Below are 12948 nucleotides of genomic sequence, written 5' to 3' on the forward strand. Positions count from 1 at the left end.
ATCCTCTGTATTAAAATGTTTGGTATTTTGTTCATCATATGCCATTTTGCACTAATTTTGATTTTTAAAACATCACATTAAAGTAATTATTTTGATTACCTAGTTTTTTGGCCCCTGAAGCAAGTACTTCTCTCACCTCACCTCAGTCTAGTCTTGGCCCTGCAGTAACCTCCCAGACAAAGTTTGCTCACAGCTTTTCTTTTGAAATGGAGGCCTGGTCTTGAGAGACTGAAACTGTCAAGATATATCAAGCCAATTGCACTACCTGCCAGGGGAGAATCAAGTTTTCCTCCCTTTCTGTTCCTGTCGCCCTTTCCTACTATATGCTGGGCTCTCAGCTCAGCAGAAGTGCTTGTCCATTTCCAACTGCTGGCATTGAGCATGGCCACACTGCTATTAGGATGCCTGGAATCACTTCTTCATTTAGAGAGGTCAAAGGCCAGGGTCTCATTCTCCAGGAATAAACCCCAAGGGCTATTGAGTTCCTCCAGACCCTTGTCAGGGTCCTTGTTGCGCAAAGCATTCCTTTCTCTCCTGGAGTCTGTCAGTTAGCTCTGAAGAAAATCAAGTTTCCTCCCCTGAACTTACCTCATCCACACAAGTTTCCCTGATAAATTATGGAATAAAACCTTGTTCTTATACTCCTCAAATGTCAGAACTGGAAGGACCCTTAGAGACCATCTTGCCACAGCCGCCTTCATTTAACAGAACATATAACTTCCTTTGCTCTATTTCCGCGTTCCAAGGAATCCCCAAGTCCGCCTCATAATAAAAATCAGGAACAAGGTAAGAGCCAAGTTAATCAAGGAAGTAAACTACTAGGGGACCTAGCTGTGCTCAGGGAGGACTGAATCATTAGAAATGCAGCCCTGGCCTCGGGATTTGTTTATTAAGGATTTGCTTCAAGGGAAAAGAGAAGGATCTGTGATGGCTCAACTCCAGGGCTTTTCATGGTGTGGGGTGAGACTGGAAAAGGTTTGATTAGCTTTATCCGGACTGGAGAGTTTTAAAGGTCCTGCTCTGAAGGAGTCTGCCTTTAATTCTATCTCACTGGTTCAGATATTGTGGAGGACTTGGCAAAGTTTCCCTGTGTGCCTCTTACCTCCCCCCAAAAGTGCCTCTCTCTCTGAATCCCTTACTCAAGAGGATATGTTTTCAGTTCTGAAATGTATCAAGAGAGCACTCCCAACTGTGTTAGGAGGGGTTTTGAGAGGTACAGCTTCCTTCACACATCTATATTTGTAATGAGATCCACTTTGTGCAGAATGCCATCACATCCATTCCTCCAGTTTAATCTCTAAACAGTGAGGGTAATTATTAGCTACATTTTACGGATGAAGAAACAGGCTCTCCCTGGAGGACTTTCCAAGCCCTTGGGACTAATAAGAGGCAAAGCTTTGACTGTTGAGTCCAGAAGGACACCACGTCCTGTGTTTGTTCTTTTAAGCCACAGTACCTCAAGGGTGCCAAGGCATGCCATGAGAGTACACAGCGAACTAGCTAACAGAAGTCCACAGGCTTGAAACCACTATCTTCATCTGATTTGTAATGAATTCTAGCATTGTGATTGACTTCTAGGAAGCATAGAACAAATCTAGGAACTTAGTGCTAGTCTCAAAGGAGACACTAGGACATAAAAACTCACAAGGAATTTACCCATCTTCGAGTTTTATGGTCTCAGAAATTTTTTTTCCAGACTGGTAGACAAGGAAATCTCATCAATTGAAAGAAATTACTTATAGGGAAACTTTATTCACTCATAGGGGAGGATAAGATCCCATTGTAGTTCTGGGTAGTATTTAGACACGTGCAGTGAACACTTTTGAGGGGCGTGTGTGTGTGTGTGTGTGTGTGTGTGTGTGTGTGTGTGTGTCAAGGCAGGGCAATGTCTGTGGGTAATACATTGTCTTCAACTTGTTTTTTGGACTTGGTCTCTTGGTCTTAAAAAAGACCAAGAAAGCTGTATCCTTGGGAAAGGGGATTATCAAGTTAGGTGTATGATTCAGAGAGAAACAGGAGGCCACACAGGTGGCAAAACTTTAAACTGAGGGTTGAGATTATTTGGATAAACCAGATTACTTAGGGACCTGTACATGGGTTATAGTCCTATGTTTTTGGTGCTAAGAATAATCCAGGGTGAGGTCTAGACACAAGTTCTGGAAATTGACTCATTCCCTTCCTTGACTCAGCAATGTCTGATTAAGAAAACAAAGACACACTTCTTTTTTAAATTTTTTTTATTCACGTTCTTGCCCAGCTTGTTGGACACCCTGTATTTGCACAGTGCAACTGCTCAGATGTACTGGGGAATACAATCATGTATTGTGCAGTTGGCTGGCCTGCTGGTTGGGGTGCTCTGGCTGGGATGGAATGCTGCTGGGGGAGTAAGATGGAGAGGAGTCGAAGGAGTTGTTAGCTCACAGGTTAGCGAGCAGCCAGTCTAGCAGTTGTTTCCTAGCCATGTTTCCCACAGCTTCATCCAGTTGTCGTTCCTTGGCAAACTTCATGACCTCTTGAAGAAGATCTCCTACACTGTACCCCTTCTCTGCTGCCTTAGCTGAAACCTCAGGAAGCTGTGGAGAGAACAGAGCTATCATGAGTCGCTTGATGCTTTTTGGAGGAAGGACCCATTGAACAAAGTGAATACCTTCCCACCCTCCAAGCACCCTCTGATGCCCCCTCATCCCCCCACCCCCACACCATCCCCTAACCGACACCTTCCCACCCATGATTCTAGGATTAGGGTACCATGTGTCACAGATCCAGGATTGGAGGCTGTTGACACAGCTTTCCTTTTTCCTTGAACTTTCTCTAATGACATAGATCAAAATGCCAAAGGTATTTTCTTTTTTGATCTTCAGAAACAATCTGCTGAACCTTTCAGTTAGTCTGTGCTGATTTCTAGGTCAAGGCTTTGGGTTGCCATTCCCCCACCTCCCTAGAAAAGTATGAGATTGGGAGTAGGGAGGATTGCCTGGTCTTAGCTCCTGGACTGAGAATAATTTGGCTAAGTATTTGATTTTTCTGTAATCCATCTAATGCAGGAAATGCCTCTCTCTCTCTCTCTCTCTCTCTCTCTCTCTCTTTCTGTGTGTGTGTGTGTGTGTGTGTGTGTGTGTGTGAGAGAGAGAGAGAGAGAGAGAGAGAGAGAGAGAGAGAGAGAGAGAGAGAGAGAGAGTATGAGAGAGAGAACATGCATGTGTATGAATGCCGGCCTCCATGGGATCTGAGGAGCAGGGCCAGGACTAGGGTGAAGCAAGTGAGGCAGCTAGGGCATACAATTTAAGGCAGGTAGTCTTGGGGCACTTATAGTACCCGTGAGTTTGGGGAGGTACTTAGGGAAAATAATAAGACTAGTTTTAAACAGTTTCTGACAGGTCTAAGACAAAATGGGTGCATGATACTTCTGTCACCTTGAGGAGGAGTGAGGAGCTCCCTTTTTCTTTTTCTTTTTTTCCCCCTCTCTCCAGAGTCCTTTGGAGAATCTTAAAACCCAAAACATAAGGCTTAAAAATCACTTCCCAGTGTTTTACCAAATAGTTTGTTAAAGGGGTCACTGATGAAATGAGCTAATCTCACTCTTCTCCTCTTGGTGGAAATGCATGGGCCTTGAGGTGTCCACAACCCAACTTAGCTAATGGTTCAACACTTTTGTGTCTTTTCATGAGGTAAAATAATTCATGAAGCACATGGTAAAGAACAGATTTGAAAAGAAATTGGACTGATCTTGGGGTCTAAGTACAATACTACCTCTGCCTCCACCCATTCCTACTCTCTCTCTCTCTCTCTTTCTCTCTCTCTCTCTTTTTTTTTTTTTTTTTTTTGTGCCTTGATGCATTACCTACCTTCTCCAGTTGTCCATCATCATCTCCCATAAAGTAGAGCAGGGGCACGTTAAACTGGGAGGCTGCAATCCACTGCAGGACAGCCTGGAGTTGCCTCTGCAAGCTACTTGTAGAGCATTGATTATTGACGATAACTTCAGGCCCAGGAGAATCTTGATAGTTGTGTGACACCGCACCATTGTGACTGCATCTGGGGCCACTGAAATTGAGGTTGCTTGCCAAGGCTGCTTGTTCTTCCAATTCAGCAAGGGCTGCCCCATTGTTGCTATACTTGGCCATGATAAGGCATAGCTTCATCACAGATTCTACCAGTTGATCTATAAATTGCCGGTTCACTTGCTTCATCCCACTAATAAAGTCAAGTTCTTGATTGTCCTGGCATTGTTCTTCCCTTCTGTCAGGCCTCTTGGACATGCAAGCTGCTTTGCCTGTTCTGGGCTCAGAACGCTTGTTCTCACCTTCACATAGATCATCACAGCTGAAGGGGCTCTCGCTAAGCAGTTTCTGAATCAGAGATAGAACGATGTTTGACATATCCAACTTCTGGGAGTCCAGATGTTGGTTCTCCTTTAGAGACGTAGATGGTCCAGGAGCTCCACGAGATTCTAGATGCTTCATTGAAAGTGTTTTGGCACTTTGGTTGCTTCCGCACTTCTCATATTGGGTACTCTGAGCCATATAGTTCATGGTGGAAGGACAGTCTTCTTCAATTGGGTCTTTGCACTTGGCCTGCTGGGTCAGATGGTACTGGATCAGCATAAGGGCAGAGACAATCAGGTCCTTTGCTAGTGAATCTGTGGAAGGGCTGATCTTTTCCCTTTTTTCATCTTTATTGGTGCATATTTTGGTAGTCATCTTGCCTTGATTTCCTTGCTTTTGGTTCCACATGGTCAGGCTCTCCTTGAGGATGTGTTCACTGACTTTCTCGGCACTGGTCAATGACTTGCAGCATGGGTCTGGCTTCACTTTGACTTTGTCCTTCCCTTTCATCTCAGCTTTCATGGCTGAGAATTCAAGACTCTGGTTCTTGCATTTGGGATCATGAGATCCAGCTTTCAAAGAGGCATATGACAGACTCTGAGACTTAGTCTCTTTCTTTTCGCCAAGAAGGGCACCAACCAGCCGCTTCAGCATGGCCTCCATGATGTCTGCAGCATTTTGTTTCCCATGGTTGAACAGATTCCTCTTGACAGCTGAGACAAAGTCTGAGTCAGTCATTAGGACCCCAGTAATATTATGTAGGTTCTTCATGCAGGAATCAATCAAATCAGACACAATATCCTTGGTGTGCTTTAGCAACACCCTCTTCAGGACCACACAGGCTGGAATTGGCTTCCCACAGCTGTGCACTTTCAAAGTCTTCATGACAGAGACCATCATGTCAGATGCCACCTGATTTGCATAAACCATGAGCCCCTTGCTGATAGAATCTGCAAATTCTTTGCTATCTCTCTGACACATCTGCTTTTCTCCACACTTGTTTTTGTTGGATAATTCACTATACAGAAAGGTTTTCCGACCACCTTCCCTGCCGTCTTCCCCAGTGTCATGCATTTCTGTAGAAGTCAATTCCACAGTCTCATGGGCCATTTCAGAAGCAATCTTGCTCGCAGCACTGCGGGGGCTGCTTTTCCCTTTGTCCCCAGTGTGTGGATAGATTGAATGATGAAGGCATTTGTTTCCACCTTCCAACTTGTCCCTGATTTCCTTACGGGCCATCTGGATTACCAGAGAAGATAGTCGGTTGACATAAAAGGAAAGGTCATCCATAGAACATTCTCCATCAGGGGAAGTAACTGCTCTCTGAGTGCTAGGAGATTTGGCTAGAGGAGTTGAAGGACTTTGGTTATTGTTGGTGTTTTTAGCTGCTGTCATTTCTAGACGTAGGCTTTGGTGTCCGTTGTTGAAATAATCCATGTTCAGTTGATCAGCGTAGACACTGTAGCAGTTCCCAGAGGGTATTTTGTGATAGCCACCCTCTCTGTCTCCTACTTTATGTTTACAGCTAGAGGCTGAGGGGCTCAGTGCATGTTGGAAACCCAAAGCATACTTCTGGAGATCATTGAGAAGCCAGTTGAGGACACATAAGGGATCAGAGGGAGCTTGTTTGAAAAGGCACACAGATCCCTCCATCTAAAAAAAGAAGAACACCTATCCATAAGAGTTTGGGTAGGCTACTTCTTTCCCTTATATTATTTAGAAGATGTATCTTCTAAATTGTATAGTTTTCTTTTTCTTCCTTTTATTTCATCATATTATGGGGGGGGAGGGAGACCCAATCTTAGGGATGTGGCAAGCAAATTGCATAGTTTTAACCTTTTAGAATTTGCATGGGAACATAACATCCAGTTGTATCCATTAATACACATTCAAACATAAGTGGCAGCAACAAAAGCTCAGAGTATATACATTTGTACACTTAACTATATGCAAGTGTTATTAATATGTTTGTCAATTTCATGTAAGGTGTTGTATCTCAATGTTTTGAAAATGTGTCAATGTGTCTGTTGTGTGTGTGCATGCATAGCAATATAGCAATTCATGTATGTGAACATCTCAATAGATGTCAGAATGTGTTGTTCTGATTATTAGTGTGTGAAAATGTGCCAGTGTGTGTATGTGTGTGCCTATCTGTGACTGTGTAAGCACGTGTAATAATGTGTTGACATCATTATACATTGTATATGTCTACTGTATAGCTCAACATGTGCATGTTAGAGTGTATATTTGTACATGTGTGTGAATGTCAAAATATGAGTGTGTATGTCAGTGAGTCTCTGAATATGTAAATTAACAAGTGTCAATGTGAGTAATCTACATATATGTTTATGACATAAATTCCACCAGTACTCATCATGCAGGTATAAATGCATTTATGTATTTTAAAGCATACATATTAACATACACATTCATTAATTAAATCTTAATAGATAACATTTTAATATATTAATGTATGTGTATGTTAAAATAGGAATGTATAAATAGGTGATTGTATAATTGGGTATCAGTTTGTGCTATATTTATATGTTCTGTTAATGCTTGACAATATGTGTGTCAGTGTTGCACATACCCTGGAATTTGAGTATGTGTGTGAATACATGAGTGGGTATATCATTGCATTTGTGTCAGCATGTGTATCAACGAATACAAACAAGTGTGTTAGCGAGTATGAGTCACCATGTGTAAATTTGTATGTGTGTATGTCGGCATGACTGTGTATGACTATACTTGCATAGACATGTATATGTCTATGTCTTATACACATGTATAAGTGTATATGACAATACCTGAGTCTGTATGGTCACTGTGCTTTGATCAAGGCTTGCGTGTGTTAATGTGAGCATATGTTTAGGCATTGCATAATATGGGTGCTTATGTATGTCACATATGGGCATGTTGGTGCATCTGACTCTGTATGATTTTGTATGTTTTTGTATATGTATGTAAGTCCTTGTTTATGGATAGGTTAATTTAAGTTTTTTACATCAATACTTGTGTGTTTGTCAATGTCAAATGTAGCCAGGCATGTGTGTATCATTGCTTGTATAAATTATTTTTTGTTAATGTATCTAAATGTATACCTTTACGTGTGTGTCACTTTGTATAAATTTTTATATTTGTATCTATGCTTGTGACTATGTATGCCTGTGGCCAGATATATACTATGTATACATCTTCCACTCATCACTAAATACTGTTGCCCTCCTTGCCCCTTCTGTTGCTTCATCTCCTCTCTTTTCCATGAATTCCTGGAAATGTGAGGTCATGATAAGGTCAACTTTTTACAAATGGGCTTCAGTTATAGTCAAGGGGATCTCGACTGTGTGTAGAAAACACGGGCTTCTCTTTTAAAAATTAACACTGGGTATAATTTATCCCTTTCTTAAGACTCTAAAATAGAGTTGGCTACTACCCCTAACTAAGAATGTTATATAACTCGTTTTTCCTTCCTTGGGGGCCACTTCCCTTACTCTAAAGGTGACTAGGACCAGAAATGATGTTTTGGTTATACTATATGAGCCTAGAGACACAGAACAAGGAATATTTGACTCCTTTTCACTAAAGCCAAATATCCTGTTACAATTCCAGACACTCCAGGCTTGTAGGAATGTGAGGTTGACTTGTTGTGTGCTCCAGTGCCCTTCCCAAACCAGGAGCCTAACAGGTATAATTTGGGATACTTACATAAAAACAAAAGGATTCTGTATGTGACAGTGGTGAGCAAGTCTAACTGCTTCTAACTTTAAGCTACCCAACAACCTGGATAATCTCATATACAAAAGGTGGGGACTAGGCACTCAAATTCTTAGTTGTTATGGATTCTCTCTACTCCATATCCTTCTATCTTCCTTGTTGGGTAGTGGGCAATGTGGGATACACAAATCCATTATAATCCAGCAAAGAACAGTGTAAAAGATCTTGCTTATAAGCCCCCATCTTTGTTAGGATTAGAATAGCATAATTCTGTTTGGAGAGGTACCTGGAAAGTAGGAGAGGGTGTTCCAAACCTCTGTGATTAGTGCCATTATTAAGTACCTAGGTGTTGAACTTACTGTGGCCCTGAACTCAGGCCTGTGTTCTCTAGAATGTCATAGTATTCAAACTGATGAGCCTGTTTGACAATAGTTTTGTTGTTGTTGTTGTTGTTGTTTTTTTTTTTTTTTTTTTTTTTTTTTTTTACCATCTCTGAAATGACTGAGAATTGGGCTCTGAGAATTAGAAGTGGTTGAATCTCAGAGGCTAACTGTACCTTAGACTGGTCTTGCTTCTCAGTGTCCTTGATCACAATAATCTCTTTTTCTTCCAGATTTCCCAGGTTTAAGTCACCTTCTGAGCTTGAACCACCGGCATCCTAAGGAATGAAAGGGTGAGATTCTTGTGAACAGTTTCTTTTTGAGACTTCTCCAAGTTGTCCCCCAGGCTAACACTTCAAATTATTAAATGTCATGTCTCCTATTACCTTTTTTCTTTCTTCAAAAGAGGTAGGTTTGTAATGCTGGCTAATCTTTGAAGAATGAGACAGAGTTCCCTCCACAAATTACTACTTCGCCCTCTAAGGACACTCGCAAAGCCATCAGTTTCAAGAACTATATTCCATTAATCTTCACTTTTTTGGACAGGTTTTGTTTTTAAACTTTTCTGACATACTATCTTTGATGCTTTAATTCTTTTAGCCTTACCAGCAATTTAAGTGGCTTCTGAAATGAGACGTGGTATCAAGAGTGACTGTAAATTCAGAACCAGGGATCCTGGGCTCATGAGAATGATGGCTTTCCACCTGAGTCCCTTCCACCTTTCCACCCTCTGACATAAACTTTCCCTTTCCCCATACTTCATTGATGACCCTTCTCAGCAGTTCCATACCCATTCCCACTCTGAGAAGAGAATACCCACCTTGCAATCTTTATCTTCCACATTCAGGGTGGACACATCAACAAAGCATATCTGCATCAAATTAGGAGGGTGAATTTAGAAAAAACTCCAGAGAAAAGAGCATAATTTTTTTTCTTTCTGGGAGATGATAACAGCACTTACCTCATAGGGTTCTTGTGAAGATTAACTGAAATACTACTGTATGTAAAGCTTTTAGCAGAATGCCTGGTGCACAGTAAGTACTCAATAAACATTAATATTCTGATTATTATTAGCAGACAGAATCTTACCATTACTATGTTTCTTAAATGAGAATACCAACATGTCAGAGAGAGGCCCAAAGTACAATATCCACATTTATTAATTGAAAAAAACTGACATTTTATGTTGTGCATAGGGAAAATACATACTAGAGCATCAAACCTGTGATATTATGGATAATATTGCTTAGTGTGATGGTAGTTTTTAAAATGTAAGTCAATGTTAAAAACATTGCAAAAATATACATTAAGTACATAATAGTATGACTGGTACTTGAACATGATAAAAACATGAAATACTATAGAAATCTCCTAAAGTTTGGGAAACAGACTATGGGATATTTTGTCTTCTTAAGGGGTCCTAGATTAACTTATTGGTAGCTAGGCGACATTATTATGACTTAAAAGATTTTAAATAATAGGGGCTGGTTACTAGGCAACCACCACTCTTCTCTCCCCTCAGGCTCCTCCCTGGCCTCCCTCCTCACCCTGCCCCTCCCTTGATTTAGCCCTGTGTGATGTATAAGTGTGCAGCCCCTGACAGACCTGTTTGAGTTTGGTTGCTTGGAGAAGTCACAGTATCACTCTACATTAGTTTATCTTGGGCCCCAGGATATCTATACTCATATGTCAATTTTTCCTACTCCTTGGTAGGAGTTGTTTTGTATCTTACCACTTTCCGATCCTGATCTTGTTGTTCTCTTGGGCTGTAGAGGTCTACCTTGCACACACCCCTGCGGCTGTGTAACCAATCAATATCATCAGACATCTGGAAACAAAGAAAATAAATACGAAGTGCTCATATATGGCTTTTAGAAGTGGAGTCAGTTTGGATAGGAATCTCTGAAGGGTGTTCTGAAACCCATTTCTGGGTTTCCTATAGGCTTAGGCTAGGAATTGGTGGGGTCAGCAGTGGGGAAGTACAAGCTGAAATATTTGAACTTGGTGCTTAGGATCATTATCTTTTAGAAAAATCAGCAGTATCCTTTAATTTAGACTCCCCACGCCAAGTATTTGGAACCATGAAAGTATCATGTTAACTTGGGAGAACATCACTCAGGAAAAATGGTAGACTGTGAATCAAATTTAAAAGGAAATCTAGAGATTGCCAGGATTAAATGTAATGATTTACTTCTACTCAACTCCACTAAATCACTCCGATCTTCTCATTTCTTTACCCTCTCTTGGGTACCTGCAAAGGATCCAGCTCACCTCATGCCCTCTAACTTAATTCTAACTAACTCCAGTTCACCAGAGTCTTTGTCATTACATAAAATAAAGTAAAATTAGGTAAATACCTGTAACACATCACTCAGGGCCATTGGAAAAGACTAAAGGCAACACTAGCAGAGTAAATAAATAACACTTTTATTAAAATGATATATAAAATTACAACATATAGAACAAAGTTCTGAATGCTGAGAAAACCCAGTCTGATAGCCATAGATATAACACCAAGAGACAAAGATCTGAGGGAAGACCAGACCCTGATCCCATAGGATCAAGTTAAATTTCAAGAAAAAATAACTTCTGCCAACTTCCTTCCACCCCAAGAAAAAAGGAAATGGCAGAAGCCAGTGACTGATTTTTGGTACATAGGACCTCAGATTTACGCTCAAAAGATGCAGTTAAGAGCTCAGTAGTCTTGTTTTGGTATCTGGGGCTTGAACTTGATTTCTTTTTGAAATTTAACACGAGAAATCTTCTTGTTAAACTTTAAAAAGTATTAGAGAGCTGCTGAATTCCCTTTTCCCTATATGTATCTTTTATCCTAGCTTCCTTCAAAATTTAGACCTCCTTTTTCCTCTAGCTCTCCAAAACAGTCTCATTCTCTTCCCTCCCTTCCTCCCTCCCTCCTCCCTCCCTTCCTCTTTCCCTCCTCCCTCTTTCTTCCTTCCTCCTTTCCTTCCCTCCTCCCTCTTTCTTCCCTCTCTCTATCCCTCCTTCCTCATCTTCCTTCCTCCCTTTCTCTTTTTATACGTCCCAACATTTTTTATAACATCTATCTTTTAATGGCTATCCTTTCACATGACAACACTATATTCCTACCCTTTATCATCCCTGCCAACCCCCAAGATCTTTTTGGGCTCTCCCTTCAAGAATCTTTATGAAATCTTGAACAAGTTATAGGAAAAGGCCTCCCACATCCTTAGAAGAGGGAGTTTCTTTCTTTTCCAAGAGCTAGAGAACACTAGCCTAGAAAAAAAGAGGGGGAGGCATAGAGATCCCTCAGACATGGCTTCAGTTCAAGTCCTAAAGAACTATAAAAAATAAAATTTATGAACTCATTACCTTGATAATGAAGTTCTAGACTTTTGGCTGGAAATGTGTCACCCAGAAGGGAGATGTGCCCCTTTAGATGGAACTGGGCAGTGCCAAGTTCTTGGGCACCTGCAGCTGGCTGCCACCCCCGTCAGCTGTTGGACCAGACTAAGGGGCCAGGCTTTTCCATGCTGGCTCTGACTCTGGGGTATGACAACAGAGTTTGTTGTGTCACAATGCCGGAAACTGTAGCAACCTGAGCAAAGGTGTGGCATGCTTGCAAACTCAGTAACCTTTTCCTATCAAAAGCACATCAGGATGTGTGCTGTAGGACAAACTTTTTGGTTATTTCTAGGAGGATACACATATTTCTCTCACATTTTCTCCAGCTCACAAACCCTCAAAATCTCCCTTCTCTTTCCTTTTCTTGCTAGACTTCCAGAACAATCTAATCATGTTCCCACTAGAGAATCAGAGTTATGTGGCAAGAAATCTTTGAATTTATGTAGAAACAAAGAAATGTTGATCAAAGTCTTTTCTGGGCATCTCAAACAAAATTATGAAAGTAGAAAGTTGGAGGATGCCTTAGCAGCTTCTGTGGTTTGACCTCACCATTAAGATGCCCCCCTTAGCTAGTCAAAAAGAAGTGAGAAGATGTCCCTACCATTGTAGTATCAGAGCAGGCTATTATGCAGGAACTTAGAATGATTTTTGTCTTGTCAATTTGGATGCTGTGATGATCTTTCAGTCTGCCTCAAGATGTTGCTTCTTTCCTCAACCCTCCATATTCTCCTAAAGCCTCGACCGCCAGCTGGTACCAGAACTTCTACTTCATGATGTCACTGTTTCTATAGAGAACAATGACAGCACAATTTGGGGACTCTATTCTTAGGATTCTAGGTGCTCTAAGTGGTCCAGAAACCTCTTACCTTCCCCATGAGACATAAGTAGCCCATAGAAAGGCTGATCCATTTGGGACACAGTCAGTCTTTTACAGATGCCTCAAGCCAGGAAAAGACTTAAGCCCCACTTAATCTTTTCCATCTGGCCAATGCTGCATTGTTGGCTATAGTATGTTTTAGAGGATTATCCACTACACTTTGAGAGCCTTCAGTTTAGCCCCAGTTTGGAAACATCCCACAAAGAAATAGCTTTCACTGTGCCCAAGTGTCATCTTGTCTCTCCTTATCTTTTCACTATATGTCTCC

The 12948-nt window shown here is 41.2% G+C and overlaps 1 protein-coding gene across 2 annotated transcripts; it reads right to left on the reverse strand.

Annotated features, from left to right (window-relative positions):
* Window positions 1-2219: 2219 nt before the first annotated feature.
* AKAP4 (A-kinase anchoring protein 4) lies at window positions 2220-12549 on the reverse strand. 2 transcript variants are annotated; one of them, XM_012756951.2, is made up of 6 exons: window positions 12405-12549; window positions 10152-10247; window positions 9240-9290; window positions 8596-8697; window positions 3846-5978; window positions 2220-2573 (listed from the first exon to the last, which is right to left on the reverse strand). In XM_012756951.2, exons 1-6 carry the CDS (start codon window positions 12405-12407, stop codon window positions 2418-2420), a joined length of 2541 nt encoding a protein of 846 aa, XP_012612405.1. In that variant the 5' UTR covers window positions 12408-12549; the 3' UTR covers window positions 2220-2417. The 2 variants fall into 2 exon arrangements, with proteins under 2 accessions (XP_012612405.1, XP_012612406.1); XM_012756952.3 differs by lacking the exon at window positions 12405-12549 and adding an exon at window positions 11771-11938.
* Between the last annotated feature and the right edge of the window lie 399 nt (window positions 12550-12948).

Source organism: Microcebus murinus, chromosome X, assembly GCF_040939455.1.
Source record: "Microcebus murinus isolate Inina chromosome X, M.murinus_Inina_mat1.0, whole genome shotgun sequence".
NCBI lineage: Eukaryota > Metazoa > Chordata > Mammalia > Primates > Cheirogaleidae > Microcebus > Microcebus murinus.